At 38.1% G+C, this 17,484-nt stretch overlaps 1 protein-coding gene across 1 annotated transcript; it reads right to left on the minus strand.

The window, feature by feature from the left end:
* Positions 1–5,739: 5,739 nt before the first annotated feature.
* Positions 5,740–13,130, minus strand: LOC118816852 (intelectin-like). Its single transcript, XM_036583444.1, has 8 exons — positions 12,983–13,130; positions 12,796–12,885; positions 12,337–12,447; positions 12,010–12,257; positions 10,259–10,417; positions 8,095–8,215; positions 6,671–6,774; positions 5,740–6,199 (listed from the first exon to the last, which is right to left on the minus strand). The coding sequence occupies exons 2-8, from the start codon at positions 12,869–12,871 to the stop codon at positions 6,047–6,049; spliced, it is 972 nt and encodes a 323-aa protein (XP_036439337.1). The 5' UTR covers positions 12,872–12,885; positions 12,983–13,130; the 3' UTR covers positions 5,740–6,046.
* Between the last annotated feature and the right edge of the window lie 4,354 nt (positions 13,131–17,484).

The following is a 17,484-nucleotide window of genomic DNA, read 5'->3' on the forward strand; positions in this document are numbered from 1 at the left end:
TAGATTTTTCCTCTCAGTTCCCTCTGCACAGCTCTCAGCTCCTCCTTGTCTCCTGATCTAAAGGCCCTCTTTTTCTCCTTCAGGAGTGCCTTTTATATCAGGGTTAATCCAAGGTTTGTTGTTGGAGAAACACTGAACACTCTTGGTGGGTACAGTGTTCTCCTTGCAGATATATAGTTGGTTATACAGAGTGTGAGACTGTCAGTGTCCTTCCCATAAGGATCACAAAGTTCTTCCCACACTGTTGTGTGTGATCCTTATTAATGATCTACAACTGACTATAACTTGCACAACACTAAACTAACAATACATTAAAAATTAAGAATTAGTCTTTGCAGTGTTTCTAGTGTTTTAGAAATCACATTTTCTCTCCAAAACCTCAAGCTCACTTGGAAGCTTTGAGACTCAAACAAAAATATATACACGTATATAAATTCCTATGGGATTATAAAAATACTTAACAATAGATATATCTTCCTGAACTACTTTTTTACACATCAGTTTAACATCTTTCACACTGCCATGTTGTTTCCTCATAAGGAACAGCATATGGTGTCATTCCAAGGTGTGTGATAAGAGTACCACCATATTAAAATTTTATATTCGAGCATTTTAAGATTTTACCATAATAATGATTTTCTGAACCAACTAACATGGTACTTAGCGAATATATCAAATAAGTTTGGAATCACCTTTCATCATTAGGTATCAATATTTTTAATTTGTTGATTTAATCTCTTTAATTCGGTTTTGTTTCAGGTCGAACTGTTTTCCACCACAATCGAACGCATCACAGTGCCAGAGAATGTGCTTCGATTTGGTGCGGAGACTCACGTGCAGTTTTAATCTCTATTCATATCTTGATTCTCACTGCAACGTATTTAATTTTGCTTTATTTCAGGTCGAACTGTTTTCCACCACAATCGAACGCATCACAGTGCCAGAGAATGTGCTTCGATTTGATGCAGAGACTCACGTGCAGTTTTAATCTCTTTTTATATCTTGATTCTGGCGGCAACGTCTTTATTTTGGCTTTATTTTATGGGAGACAAATCCAGCCAAAAAAAAAATTTAAATGAAAACAATAAAATGTAAATGCAAACCTCTTTTTGCCATTTCTTTTTCCAAACATCTGCGCAAATATCCTGCCAAAATTGAAAATGAAGTGAAATACCTACATTCGCAATTTCATTTTTCACATGACCATTTTTGACAAAAATAAAAAAAAATTTAAAACAGCTATTTGTTATTTCATTTTAGTCGTTATTCTGGTTTTTCAGGGCCAAATCTAAAATGAAAAAGCTAATAGAGAAAAGAAAATCCAAGCTTCTCTTTGGCTTTGGCTTTTCTCCGTGAAACGCAGAATACGTGTCAAAACTAAAATCAAAACGCAATGTTCACGTTCTTATTTCTTTTTCACAGCAGTCGGCTGCATATCTGACAAAATGAAAATGCCAAATGGATAAATCAACAGCAAAGTGACCGTTTGTGATTCAGTTTTCAGCGCAGACGCACTTTGGGTGTTGGAATGAAAAGGCAAATGCAAACGAAGGTCGGCGCCACCTGCTGGAGATTTACTTTACATTTTCCACTTTTTGGCATCATTCCTTTACATTTTCCACTTTTCGGCATCATTCCTCAAGCTAAACGACTTCGAGTCTCGAGAAAAACCATCATCATGACTCAGATCTGGTGAAACTGAACGTCAGAACAAACACCGTCAGAAAAAACTGGAAATGTTATACTGGCATTTATATCGTGATACATAATAGTATCCTAAGTTATACCAACCAGTATGTGTTCGACCAGGCTTGCGTTTGGTCTGATACCTTTTCTCTGAGGCTGTTTGGTCTGACGGCGTTTGGTCTGACGTTCAGTTTCACCAGATCTGAGTCATGACGATGTTTTTTCTCGAGACTCGAAGTCGTTTAGCTTGAGGAATGATGCCGCTCTGACTCGGAGGTCTGAGGATGTCCTAAAATGTACCCCGTAGCCCCGCCTAGTGCTAATTAACATATATTTGCATGTTGGTCAGTTTGAAAACGAAATCGAAAAGTGGAAAATGTAAAGTAAATCTCCAGCAGGTGGCGCCGACGTTCGTTTGCATTTGCCTTTTCATTCTGACACCTAAAGTGCGTCCGCGCCGAAAACTGAATCACAAACTGTCCATTTGCTGTTGATTTATCCATTTGGCATTTTCATTTTCATTTTGTCAGATATGCAGCCGATTGCTGTGAAAAAGAAATAAGAACGTGAACATTGCGTTTTGATTTTAGTTTTGACACGTATTCTGCGTTTCACGGAGAACCAAAGCCAAAGAGAAGCTTGGATTTTCTTTTCTCTATTAGCTTTTTCATTTTAGATTTGGCCCTGAAAAACCAGAATAACGACTAAAATGAAATGACAAACAGCTGTTTTACATTTATTTTTATTTTTGTCACAAATGGCTCATACTCATGTGAAAAATGAAATTGCAAATGTAGGTATTTCATTTCATTTTCAGTTTTGGCAGGATATTTGCGCAAATGTTTGGAAAAAGAAATGGCAAAAAGAGGTTTGCATTTACATTTTATTGTTTTCATTTTAATTTCTTTTTTGCCTCCCATATTATTTCAGGTCGAACTGTTTTCCACCACAATCGAACGCTTCTCAAAGTCAAAGAATGTGCTTCGATATGGTGCGGAGCCGCTCATGCACTTTTAATCTCTTTTCATATAGTCGCATGTGCACTTTTCATCTCTTATCATATCCTGATTTTCCCAGCAAAATCTTTAATTTGGCTTTATTTCAGGTGGAGCTGTTTCCCACCACAATTGATGTGTAACAATATCAAATAACGTATGGCCATGCGTTGCATACCAGAAGGTGCACATTTTATCTCTTCTCATTTCTTGATTCTCGCGGCAACATCTTTCATTTGGCTTTATTTCAGGTCAAACATTTTCCCACCACAAACACTTCTCAATGACAAAGAATGTGCTTCGATGAGGTGCTTAGTGGCAGGTGCACTTTTTATCTTTTTCATGTCCTGATTCTCGCAGCAACGTCTTTAATTTGGCTTTATTTCAGGTCGAAAACACTCCTCAAAGACCACAACACCGCCTACAGGTCTGGGTACAGATCCTGCCAGGACCAACCTGAAGAAAGGCAATAGGGAGGCCAAAGCACACTACAAGAGAAAACTGAGGATCACCAACAACATCTATCATTCCACCTTGTCTGAAATCTGCCACAGTTATTCCACTCCCAAAGAAGTCTGTCATCAGTGATCTCAGTGACTACCGTCTTATTGCACTCACACCCGTCATAATGAAGTGCTTTGAGAGGCTGGTCCTGCAGCACATCAAAGCCAGCCTCCCACCAAGCTTTGACCCACACCAGTTCACCTACAGGGTAAACAGGTTCTATGTATGTGTGTGTGTAAAGAAAACAAATTTAAATCAACAATCAATATGTGCTTGTCACAGTTTTACAAAATAAACCACTTCGACTTTCAAATCTCCAAATCACATGCTTCAGTTGGCTGTGGCTAGCTAAGCAAATCCAGTCAAATGCTGAATGTGGGCTATACATCACATGACATTTCACGCTGGATGGCGTCCTTTTCCTCATTTACCTCCAACTGCGCAATGCAGAATTGTCTCTTGAATCAATTCTTTCCATGTAAGAGAATAATAATAAGAGATTCAGTTTAGTTATCTGGTCTTAAAGATGAGAAGAGATGAGGATTGGCTTAGTCAAGGATCCATTTGTTATCTGTTCATTTTTGCCATTAAAGGTTGGACGAGCACCAAAGTTCAAAAGCATCAGTATTTTTTCCGGTCCTGCTTTTTGTCGTCCAGCTTTCACATCCATAACGGAGCACAGAAAAGTCGAGTTAGAAAAGAGAGTTCTAACCTTTGTTTGTAGAGATAAAACATCTTTTCAAGCTTATTCATCCTTATCCTGCTGCGTTCCGGTCTATGTTGTATTTCTTGACTGTCGAATCTTTTGTTGTTATTAATTTATCCAAGTAAGTGAAAGCTGTCCATCACTTCTACATCTTCACAACCAGTGGTAACCATCTTCACAACCATGTCTTCATCAAATAGAGCCCCATCTCTTTAATCTGCTCTGTAACTTTCCTTATGTGGCCCCTCAAGTTTTCCTGATTTTCCACTATGAGTGTCATGTCATACATGTATTGAAGGTTATTGATGTTTGAGGTCATGTTCGATATATAAGATGTTGACATGATAAATTGTAGCCAGCCATGCCAAAAACATGATAAAAAAGTGACATAGTGAAATGAAGTAGTCCGTGATTTCTGATACTATGCTATTTGTTTATTAGCCCTTGGGGGCTTTTGAATCACAGGTAACTCTCTTCTTATCCGTTTATTTCAGCAACACTCTAGTTATTTTTAATATGCCATACCACACTCTACATCTTCTGCTAGTTACCTGGCCATGTTCCACTTTGACAAAAGCAGCTTTTTAATAAAGTTGCTCTTTAATTTCAGCTCCACATTCAGTACATACATCCAATAGGGAAGTAGACTGATCTGATCTTTAAGGCCTCAGTAAGTAGATCTTGGAGTTTCTGAATAAGAGACCTCTGGCAGCAACACCTCCAGCACCATAAAGACCAACTCACAGCCAGAGTGTTTCTTAAAGTAACAGTTCAGTGAAAAATGTTTGGGTAACATGGGGAGATCAGGTCTTGTTCGGTTAGGGTTAGGGTTAGGGTTAGTTAGCTAGGGCAGGGAATATACCCTAATATATTTTGTGTTGTTACTGTAAAAAAACATTTTTTTTGTGCTCATGGATGTGACCTGATACAAACACTGAACGGTGAACATTAGCAAGACAGTTGATTTTTTTTGCTAGTTAGTTAGCAATGCCTTAGATAACTACTTGATTAAAACACCTTTGATTTAGTGAATAAGAAGTACGAGTTCAAGGCGAAGTTAGGGGAGCTTTTTAAATTTCACATATTTTTTATAATTTGGTATATGTTTATAACACTGGGTTGACGAATTAGACAATCACGGATAAAAGATAAACCAAACACAAGATAAAGCAACCAGATAAACCAAACAGAATACACTGTCAGTTTAAGTGTTATTTGCAGTGAAAATGTGATCTTGGTCTACACTTCCTTATGAAATTATAAACAAACACTCCAAAAGAGTTTTCATTAATTATGGTTTTTGATGAATATTATTCTTTTGTTCAGATTCATATCTGCCAAACTTTTTAGTTGTCAAGATGTGAAGGATTTGTTCAGATGACTAAAAAATGAAAGCATTAAAGACACAGACACTTAGTTTTTGCTTTTTAACTATGCTAATATATTGGTTTACACATGATGCAAACCAGAGCAAACTGTTTGCTTTAAAGGAAATACAGAATGAATCACAAAACAGTACAAAGGAAAGTCACCTTTCAGGAAAATATTATTTCAGTTCAGTATAGATAAGCTGAGCAACAGGGCGAGATGTGTCTACATAAATTTGGTTAAGTTTGCTGTTTTAAATGAGGTTGTGAAGAAATAGATAACAAAAATGTAAGTTGGTGCCTGATGTTGCAGAGTCCAATAATTATGCACTTAAAATACAGGTCTTGACTGAAACTGATGTTCAGTTGTGAATTTAACTTTATTTTATAGTGAAAGTCTCAGAGTAAAGTTTATATAAGGGATATGTGGTAAATCAAAGGGTTTGAAATATAATTCAATTTGTAGAGTTTAGCAAAAATGTGTAGTCGCCCACCTGTTTATTGCAGTTATTGAGTACAAAACAAAGTAGACTGTAATCCCCCTTGTGTTTGAACCATTTTAAAGATGTAATGAGCTGCTGGTAGGTAAAACACATCATTAATTACGCTGACGAATCTGGAAATGCCAGATAACATAATATATGTTATGTTATCTTTTTCAGGTTACTTTGATTTCTTCTTCTAGGTCTACCTAATGAATTTCACTGTAATAAATCACTGATTATTACATTCTGTAACTTTATTACACGATAGAAGCAGAAGAGAAAGCTGAGTGTGTGATTTGTGTCTCAGCGATAGAAAAGAAGCACAGCAGCTTCAGTGATCTCTCGGGACGCACTGGCGGCTGTATTTGTCCCGTATCCATTCCAGTCAAAAGAAGCAAAATCTCCACACTGTCTTGGTGCACCTTCTGGGAAATGACCTCCTCCACCAATACAGTACTGCAAAACATCAACAATGTATCTATAGATATATATGGTATATAGGCAAATGTTCAATATTCAACACTGAGTACATCTACAAAAAATTTAATTACATTAATAGTTCATTCAACACACTTACGTAATCTGACAAAAGAAAGTCTTCTACAGTTTGCGATCTACAGTCTGAAGTCACAATTTAGAGTTTCTTCCTTTTATTTTATTTTATTTTATTTTATTGTGGTGCTGTAGATGTAGTGTTGAATTGTGGTGGTGTGTTCAGCTTCCAGGGCTGCTCTTCTCAATTCAGTTATGTTTGAGCAAATGCACATATGTAGCAAAATGAGAGAAACCAGATTGAAGATATGCATAAAATAAACCAATTACTGGGCTACAATCCAGGTGCATTTCTTAAAATAGCTTTAAATACATACAGTATATCTGTTCCATTTCCAAAACTAAAATGTGAAATTTGACAGTTTATTAACTCACATGTTCTGTATTGCAGCCAGTTGGTCTGACTCCAGAACAGATCGCCATGGCTGCCTTCTCAACATTAAACACCCGGAAAGCGATGTAGCCAGTCTCAAACTCTCCTGAAAAGATTATATTAAACTATTATTATAATTAATTGCTTTTAATCGAATAACAATATTGATTTTTAATCTCACATTTAGTCTTTATTCAGGCTAGTAAGTATTAAGTAAGTTTTATTTATAAAGCATTCTTAAAACAACTCGTGTTGGCCAAGTTGCTGTACATCAAATCAGCACAGACAAACACAACAAGAAGGAAAATAAACATAAAAATAAGACAAGTTGCATAAAATAGGAAAGAAAACATGAATAAAAGAGGTAAAAGAATAAAAATGAAATAAAAAAACAGATAAGATGAGATAAAAAAGACTTAAAACACCGACTTAAACATGTATAATTACCACAGCCCTTCACTATTCGAATGTGAGTTTGTATAAATATGTTTTTAGTAGTGATTTAAAAACAGCGATTGAAGGTGCATTGGCGAATAGTGAGAGGTAGAATGTTCCATGATCTCAGAGCATAGACTGCAAACATACGGTCAACTTTAAACTTAAAACGAGCCCATATAGGAACAGCCAGCAAGTTCTGTGAGGATGATCTCAAAGCTCGCTGTGTGGTAGAGGGAATGAGCATACTGCCAACATACAAGGGGGTCTGACCATTAAGTGCTTTAAAAAGAAATAAAAGCACTTTGAACTGTATCTTGAACTGGACAGGTAGCCAATGAAGTGAAGTGAGGACTGGAGTAATATGGTCTCTTTTCCTGGTAGTAGTCAGTAACCTAGTTGCTACTTTTTGGACTAATTGTAAGCGTTGCAATAGAGACTGGTTAATCTGTTTCTGAGCTGGAAGAAGCTGATCCTTACCACAGAGTTGACAACTGCTGAGAGACCTTAAAGAGCCATTGTCATGAGGTCTAATGGGAAGGTAAAGCCGTATATTGTCAGCATAAAGATGAAAGCTGACGTTGTGCTTCCTAATAATTTCACCTCATGGCAGCATGTATAGCAAAAAAAGGAGGGGCCCTAAGAGAAATATCTGGCAGTATTCATTGAAAAGGTTCTGTGCTTAAGATATGAACCAACTCAGGGGCTCTCCTTGTGACCCCATCCATTATTCTGGAAAATTGGCAATAAAAGCTACTCTGTCCCTCCAGATTCTGGTCCCAGAAATCCACCATAGAGGTATGAATGTTGAATATCATTTGCCAATCTTAAATAAGTAATAATGTGGCAGTATAAGCACTACCACACCACTGAACATAGAACGGGTAGGGAAAGACGGAACACCACACTGGCACTATCTTGGAAAAGGCTAGAGGCATGAAATTTTCATAATTTTACGAATTTTACTTCATGTGAAAGGATGTTGACTTACCTCTCACGTCGGGACCATAAAAGTTCCTGGTAGAGGCTTCATTTCCAAAGTCGTACACCACTGGGGCAGTAGGTCCGTTATTAGTACGGCAAACCCCTGCTGCATATGTCACTGGAAATTTCTAAAAGCAAAATGAATAAGGAAACACAAGGCTGACCATCTGAGATTCTTTCAAGAAATCATGTCATTGTGGCCAATATTGGGCAAGTTTTGAGCTCATTTCTTCATTAGTGTCTTAAAAAGTGTGTGTGGCCTTCAGTTTTGCCTTAAAATGCTTTTGAAAAAGCCATAACCTTTGAACTACATGAATGAAACGTTCTGGGATTGTTCCTTACCTTTTATTGTATGTTACAGAAGATACTGGCTATTTTATGGCTTACTGAGAATGTGGAAAATTATGTTGATATATACAAACTCATATACATCAACCAACCACTTCTTTTAGTACAACACTCTGTCCATTTTATCAGCTCCACTTACCATATGCTGTGGTTTCTAAACTGTGTCCACTCACTGTCCGCTCTAGTAGACACTCCTACCTTGTCGGTCCACCTTGTAGATGTAAAGTCAGAGACGATAGCTCATCTGCTGCTGCACAGTTTATGTTGGTCATCCTCTAGTCCTTCATCAGCGGTCACAGGACGCTGCCCACAGGACACTGTTGGCTGGATGTTTTTGGTTAGTGGACTATTCTCAGTCCAGCAGTGACACTGAGGTGTTTAAAAACTCCAGCAGCACTGCTGTGTCTGATCCACTCAGACCAGCGCAACACACACTAACACACCACCACCACGTCAGTGTTACCGCGGTGCTGAGAGTGACCCGTTCTGTGGGGGGACTGTGGGGGCCATGACCACTTAAGAACAGAGAAACAGATGGACTACAATCTCTAACTGTAGAACTACAGAGTGAAACTATATGGTCAGGGGAGCTGATAAGATGGACAATAAATGTAGATACATGGTGCACTTAATGAAGTGGCTGATATGTGTGTATGTGTGTGTGTATCTTGACTGCCCAAATGAAAACATGGATCTCCATTTTTGTCCATTTTTATTTTTCTACTCTATTTGAAGACGGAGGCTGCCCTTTACATTGTGTCACAGTTCCATGATGAATGGAGAAATGCTCCAAAATGACTTGGAATAAAACCTCCTGATATGAACTTACATGAAAAGTAAAAAAAACATCTTTTCCCTGTAAAGTTGCCATTTCGGAGATACATGAGATTTTTTCTCGGACATCTACAATTTGTATGTGTGGCAACATCATCACTGTCTAACTAGAGCATCTAATTTATTTGTCTTATAAGCTCTAATGATGGTTAGAATGCTGCCTACATAAACAGCTGCCTGTGTCGACAGAGACTAGTCAGAGAGCTCACTAGGTGTTGGGACACACCCTACATATCTTCTTATGTATTAGAGGAAATGTCTCCACACTGAGTTACATCAGATTGTTCAAATTTGTGTATTTTTAAATATGATACAGTTCACTTTACTCCACACATTTATCTTATAGTAATGAATGATTCTGGTTTATCATTTGCTAAAAATGAAAATCAACATACATAGATCTCTGTTTAACAAAGCGCTGCCAATTTATATCATATAAAAGAACACATTTCAATTGACAATTTTACCAAATATAAAGTTTGTACATTCTTTAAAAAGTTGCTTCCATATAGCACTCAAGGGTTCTGCAATTACGACATCAAGCTTTTTGGTGCCATATAGGACTCTTTTCAAAAAGGTTCTAGCAGAACCATCTACAACACATTTTCCATGAATCCGAAGAACCCTTTTACAATGCAAAGAACCATTAAATCACACAAAGTGGTTCTTTGAGTGGTCATGAAGAGCTCTTGAAGAACCATCTTTTTTAAGAATGTATTTATGAGTGTCAAAAGTTTTAAAGCCCCTAAAATCTCCCTCACAGAAGGTTTTGTCTGTTATGCTGACTCCTTACTTCAGATACATTAGTATGTATATCATGTAGATCATTTTAACCTTCACTAAAGTATATTTTTGGTTCTACATTTTTAATTAAATAAGATTTTGATACAGTACCCTCACTTCCACTTAAGTACAGTCTCACTGTACTTTCTCCAGCTCTTCTCATATGGGAAGAATAAAAATTGGATTTGAGATATTTGTGGTTTTACCTTGAATAAGTTGAAAAGATTCCCTCCATGGAGGCTGAGAATCCGGTTTTCAGTGTGGTAGCGTAAGATAGAAGCAGCAGTCCACTGTTGTACCAGAGCGTTATTAGGAACATGCCACACAGACACATCCTGAGCCACAATGTCGTAATACCCAGGGTTCTGTAAGAAATAAGAGCGATGGACCGTTAAACAGAATTAAAAAGCCTTCACAAAGCATCTCAGGGTGGAGGGTACAGTTTACAGTCAAGTTACGTCAACAGTGGAGGAATGTAATCTGAGATTAGCAGCAACAACTGAACAACTGTTTAAGTAAACACACTGTATTTGTCTTTTGGAGATCAGATTGTGAGAAGCAGAAAATGCAACCAAGCCTGAATATCCTCCAGATTTCTTTGAGAAACTGAGAGTGAGTGAAAAGAATGGAGGCTGTAATAAAGGTAAAGAGTGACACTGAACACCTTTGCCCTGACACTGAACAATGGATAACTTGTACCTGATCACCTTTAATAATACAAAATAAATCAAATAAAAAGGGTGGTCTGTCATATTTGCATAATCATCCAAAAATAGATATTTGGGGCGGGGGGGTGGCTGTAACTTGGTTTTAGAAAGTAACACCACCCTAAGACCTTTTTTTTCATTAACAGCTGAAATGCACAGCTCTGTGATGATAAAATACACCAGCCTTGCCTAAAATGTGAAACAAACTGTAAAAATGCCCATTTTTATCATGGTCAGTTCCGCCTCTGCAGCGCCCCTCTGGTTCAACTCTGCCATACACACGGTTGATGCAGCTTTGTACTGAATTACATCAGTCAAACAATGTGGCGGCGCTGAGGGTCCGATTTATGAAGGGGAACATGAATTTGAGGCAGAACTGAATCAGATGTAACACCGGTAAGTGCCATGAACAGCTTGCAGAACGTAAGGATTTAGGGCCACTGCAGCAAACCCTGGCTGACCGGTGATGCCGTCTGTGACCTTGATGTCAAACTGAATGAAACTTAGACAGAGTTCAAAGAAATCCACTTTATTCATTCCAGAATTCAGGGCATCTAAGAAATCAGGACTAGGGTTATATTGAATATGGATCTGCTGAACAGATAATTAGAAGCTCACTGTTAGTTTTAAGGAATGTTTTACCGTTCGGCGCCTCTGCCGCTCACCGCTACTCATTTTCTGGCGCTATGTTAACTTCGGCGGCTTGAGTCAATGTTAAGGCTCAAGACGCACTGCCTGATCAGAAACACCTTCCCTCGTAGAAGATGGGGATGAAAGTGGAGAAAAATCATCAACCTCATAAGCCCTCTCAGTTGCAAAAGTGCCGTTTGATTCAGTCACTCTCCATATTTTCTGGTAGCTAATGTACACTAGCTCTAAAAACACAGCAGCCCAGCCCACCCAGTTTCCCCTCACAGCCCCACTTCCAAACCCGTAGAGCACTGCAGTGTACTCCCAGCATGCCCCTCCCATTTGAGCATTTTTCAAAGTTGAGCTAGGGGTGGAGTCAGCTGAAAATAGTGGGGTGTAGTTACTCTTTAAGATTGAAAGGATGGAAGAGTTAAAGAGGTGGCAGGGTGCAAAAGAAATAAAGAAAGTCTGGATAGATTTTTGTGTTGGAAGCTTTTGTGCGATTTTCAGTAAAAAAATGTTTTGGCTGGAAACTGAATAAATAAAATGGTGAACTCTTACTTTTGCACACTGTTGTACTTTTATACATAATGCATATAAGGTACTGCACCTTATTGTACCTTGTAGTCGTCACTGGTAGCTGCTTCTGCAGTTCCAAATGTGGCTGTGTTGGCCCAGTTTCCATCTCCATCAGGTACGTTGGGGTTGTTACCTTGCTGGCTAGACCAGCGGTCACCTACAGTGCATTTCCCATACATGTTGTTCTCGTGCACACTGGCCACCAGTGTCCAGCCACCTCCTGCAGTGGTCATGTCACAGTAGGTCTGGTAGACCACCCCGCTCTCCGTTGTCAGAAAGTACAGGCCATCTGTTTATAAACAAATGTCACTGACTGATCAAAACATATTTTTGTGGAAAATTTCAAACTCAAGTTATTTCAGCTTTACCTTCATCGATTTTATACTTGTTTCTGAGTTCTTTGCAGCTTCGAGCCACGTAGTTACTCCTGTCAGGTCTCTCAGGAGCTTCTCCATCCTGCAGTATGTACATCATACCCACTGTAACGACAGAATGTTGAGGAGCACTTTGTGAGTTCACTAGCATCTCAAATCAAGTCACAGCTCTGAATGAATGAATTATTTCTTATATATTTTCAGGGCTGAGAAAAGAACATGATTTACTTTTATTTAGGAAGTTTAATTTAAGAAAACTTTCATTTGAACTGTTTTAAGCAGTTAAACCTAAGAATTTTGTAGGTTGTTTGAAAACAATGGGGTTAGATTTACACATTTTAAACGGCAATGTATGATAGGAAAAAAATACATATATAAATATATATAATTGAATATAAACAGCACAGCAACAGGTGTTTTTATTTTGTTTCTCTATATGTAGGATTTACCCACCTGATTTGGATTCACAGGGGAACAGGTTTGTTGACAGACATATCAACAGAAATCCAAAGCACAGCACAGACAACATCTTTGTAGATAAATCTGCATGAAAAAAACAAAACTTATTCATAATAATAATAATAATAATAATATGGCACATCACACAAAAATATATTTTTATGAGGCATAATTAAAGTACCTGCTCTGTTGCTGGTGTTTTCTGTGTGCAGTTGTGTTTGTCTGGATGGACGTCTCAGTGTTGGAGGTGCAGATGAAGAATCTCCAGTCTGAGAAACAGTAGCCTATTTATATCTGGGTCAAAGCAGAAACCATGAGGAAATGAAAAAATGAAATACAAAATACATGTTTCATGTTTCAGGAGCGGGCTTATCACTAGTATTTACCCAGTTCAGTCTAGCGTGACATATTTGCATTTTCCTGTGTGGCAAGTTTCAAGTTACAGTACGTTCACTGCTACCCCAATCAGCCTCCTTTAAAAACAATGTTTGCCAACAACCGTTGACTGCTAGGATGTTAATATTTGTTCATTATGTTAATATTTGTTTTAAAAAGTGAGGCTCTTAGGAAGAATGTCCAATTACTGTAAAGTTAGATCATATGTGAACAAGTAAGTACAGGATGATAAACAGGTCAGTGGAAATAAACTAGAGGAGCAGACATTTCTGCTTTTATAGTACAATAAAGAAAATCTTTTTCTCTGGGGCAACAAACCCTCTGGTGAATCTTGCATCGATTTGTGACTCAGATTTTAGTTTCTGATCACAGTAAAACAAAAGATAAAATGCTGATAATACGCTGCTGTGTCTGATCCACTTACACCAGCACAACACACACTAACACACCACCACCACGTCAGTGTTACTGCAGTGCTGAGAATGACCCACCACCCAAATAGTACCTGCTCTGTGAGGGTCCATGGGGGTCCTGACCACTAAAGAACTACAAAGTGCACCTATATAGTAAGTGGAGCTGATAAAATGGACAATGAGTGTAGAAACAAGGAGGTGGTCATAATGTTATGCCTTATTGGTGTAATTATATATATATAATTGCAAAAATAAGTGCAAGAAATATGGTATAGGTGTGCCACTCATATATATGTAACATATATGTTACAGTTTCTGTTACAGTCAAAGCCACAGTTTCTGTTCTGCCAGTAGAATCTGTGCCGCAGCCACCACCCCGAAGTGCCACCCCATGATTCACAACCAACACAGTTTTATCATAATGTTATGCCTGATTGGGGTGTATATTTTTATATTTTTGAAATACATTCCAAACACTAAAATATATTACAGAATATATTATCAAATATTCAAATATATTTTACAATGCTTTTATTTTAAAATGTTTGGGGACATATTACACATAGAAATGTACCATACAGAAATAAATGTATGTAAATGTGTTTATCAAATACAAAATCCTGTCTCATGCACTTCACTCTTTGGATACCTCTAGAAATTAATTTGTATTCCAGTATATCAATATATTTCCAGTAAAACAAGGTGAAATACTAAGTACACGTCCATAAAGTTTGCCACAAAGTCTAGAAAAGGACACAACTCCAGAGAGGAATGACACATATGGTTCCTCCATCAACCAACTGGAAGTGCACTCTGGGTCATTTCTGTGTTATTATGGGAATCAAGGAACCTTATTTAACATATCTGATAAACTACTTTTGGTAACTCTTTATATTAAGAGTCACAAATGTATCTGCAATTACTGTATATACTAACAAGTAATTAAATGCTCATTATACGTTAATTAACTGCTCATTAAGCATGATTAAGTACTTAGCGATTAGTAATTGAGAACACTGTAAACTGATAGTTTAATTTGTCATTAATTCACAGCTTATTTACTCATTAACTGCACACTAACTCCTGCTTATTTCACTGCTAGTGAACTGATGTGTGTTCACTCATATAAATCAGTATCATGAGAACCTGTAAGTTCTTATGTGTTAATCCCAGTAAGCCTCGACAGTTGTTTACTACTTGTTTAAAACACAAAAAATCGATGCTCTTGGTTGTCTGGCCATTACTGTCTGTAATATTAGGAGCAAGGTTGTTTTTTAAATGGGACTCCTTCTGCATATGCAGGTCACAGCACAGAAATGGACAAGAAAGTAGTTTCAGGCAATTTAGACCAACTTACTCCATCAGCGGCTTGTTGGAATAGCTGTGGACAAAGTTTATACCCCTGCTCAAAAAAGTGTATTTATGCTTTTTTAATGTTATTGTTGTTTGCAGCGAATAGCGGGTGTCCTTTTTGCGTGCACACCATGCAAATACTGATGATATACACAATATGTTCAGAAGGGCATATTGTATTGTATTGTGACATAATTTATCATTGTCACTGTTATACTGCCAAGCTCCAGGCGCAAATGTGAATGAAAGAGGCTACATACAGCTGCTGGGAACCCGTCTACAACTCTTATTATTTGCTCAGTGATATCTTTTAAATCTAATGCGTAGTGTCATGTCTGCACCACTTCATGAACATTTATTTGCACTGAGTTAGGAAAGTGCTTATCAGAAACGAAAACTCTGGATGTTTCTGAATGTTTATTTCTCCACTGTGTCTTGCCTGTATGACTGTATGCTGTCTTGGTTCCTTTGTTTAGCTTAAATGCCTAAATATTTATACGACAGAAACAGCATTTGTGAATTAACTTATGTGTCATGAGGTTTCAACACATGGACCATCTGGGATTAGCCCCCTCGACCCTTCCATTATCATACCTACAGATGATTTACTGCATACACACATCCCTCACTTTGGGCTGGCAGGCCGGGAGGTCTTTTGTATGTTTTGTAGATCTAAGCTTTATTTTTTGTTTCCTAGACAGTGGCTTACTTAGCTTCTTGTTCTTTGGCTTATCTGGGCCTGACCATTGCTGTTATCTTCTGTTTCTTCTCTGTATGGATAAGCCTGTGTTTAACCTGGGTGCCTCTTTGATGACCCCTGGTTTGAACTGTCACAGTGACTCCTAGAAGTGTCCAATAAACAAGGGTCTTCGTACCAAAGTACAGTGACACATCACAGTATGCAAATCAAGTCAACCAACATCACTGATGACGGCCTATTCATGCCGCACTTATAAATATGAAAGCACAGGAGCCGAGAGCGAGGAGATAACCACACTCGTGCCAAGCTAAACACCCCAGCACTGCCTCACAAGGCTGCGATCTGCCAGCTGTCTGTACCAGCCGTAAATAACCCAACTAGTCTAAGCTTAGTTTGTAATAAAGATGTTGGACCGATTAAGTGAGGATTCTTGCAAGTCTCTGTAAAGCTGCTGGTGTTGCACCCGATTCATGTTTCTGATCACAACTCAAAGCCTCCTGCATGGCTCACTGAATAGGAATCAACGGCAAGCAACACTGGAACTATGGAAAGTGAAACAGTTCAGGAAAGGTTAACGTTAAATAGCCATTGTTACTGACTGCATTAACCTATTGTCCGTACAGCCTCTCTCAAACTTTTTTCCTGCTTTGCCCTTCCCAGGGCAATGTCTGTACGCAATTCTTCTAACTGATTATTAAGGATCTGGTTTCTTACATGAGATATTGAATTGTTAAAATGTCTATATTTGCTTATGTAGTTGCTGGTTGCTGTGTGTGCTCTTCTCAATGCTAAAAAAACAAAATTTCTTTGTCCTTTGTTTAAAGACCTCATCAGTCTACGAATTATTGTTTGAGCAGCTCTGTTTGATCTAGCTAGTAACCTGATATTGCTTCATCTCAGTGAGGCCATTGCAGTGAAAAGGCCTATCCGCAACACCGTGCCAGCTGAAGGATCACCAGGATCAGTCTTCAAGACAAATACGGAAAGAGGAAACAGTAGCAGCAACAAGTACAAGCACTAGTCACAAGACAAGAACAAGCATGATGTTGGCTGAAGCATGTTCAATAACACAAGCAACACAAGCTATAGCTGTCTTTGAGAAGCAGACCTAGAAACACAGAAACAAAACAAGGTTATGCAAGCACTACTGGCGCTAACAAGAGGAGAATCAAATTTCAGGGCTCAGCTGGTCTAAAGATAATGATGAATAAGGCCCGATGACCTCCAGTGCCGTTCCATATGATTAACAATTTAATAGGAAAGTGAAAGGTCATGCATTCCTAGAAGGTTCACATGGTAGCTCTGCACCACATTGTCTTGATTAGAGGTGACCCAAAACATCTTCAACAACATAACATGATTTATCTCTCTTCAGCAATGAGGAACAAGGAGCAAATCAGACACTTTCACAGTCACAATTCACAACCTTCAGGATACTAGCAGCAACACTTTGGCCACAGTCAAGTACATCACCAGGAACTATATGGTTGCCACAGGGGTAATAAACTTGATGATAAAGTAAAAGTCATCCTTTTGCAACTAAGCAGATAAAACTGATCTGGATAAATGTCTTGAAAATGAATCCTGTGCAGGCTCACAGCAGCAGATATTTGATTGGCAGCTGGTGAACTGAAAATTATTTGTGAACAAAGAATGGAAGACGGTTCATATGAAATCATTTGAATGAGCTATTTTTGCAAAACCGGAAAGTTTTAACAAGAAAGTGTGACTGAGCTGAGCTGCTCTAAGGGCACTAAGATTCTGTACCCCGTTTAGATCATTTGAATTGAACAGGATGCTTTTACAATGGAGCCTTCCAGT

The sequence above is a fragment of the Colossoma macropomum genome, unplaced genomic scaffold, assembly GCF_904425465.1.
Source record: "Colossoma macropomum unplaced genomic scaffold, Colossoma_macropomum, whole genome shotgun sequence".
NCBI classification, from domain to species: Eukaryota; Metazoa; Chordata; class Actinopteri; order Characiformes; family Serrasalmidae; genus Colossoma; species Colossoma macropomum.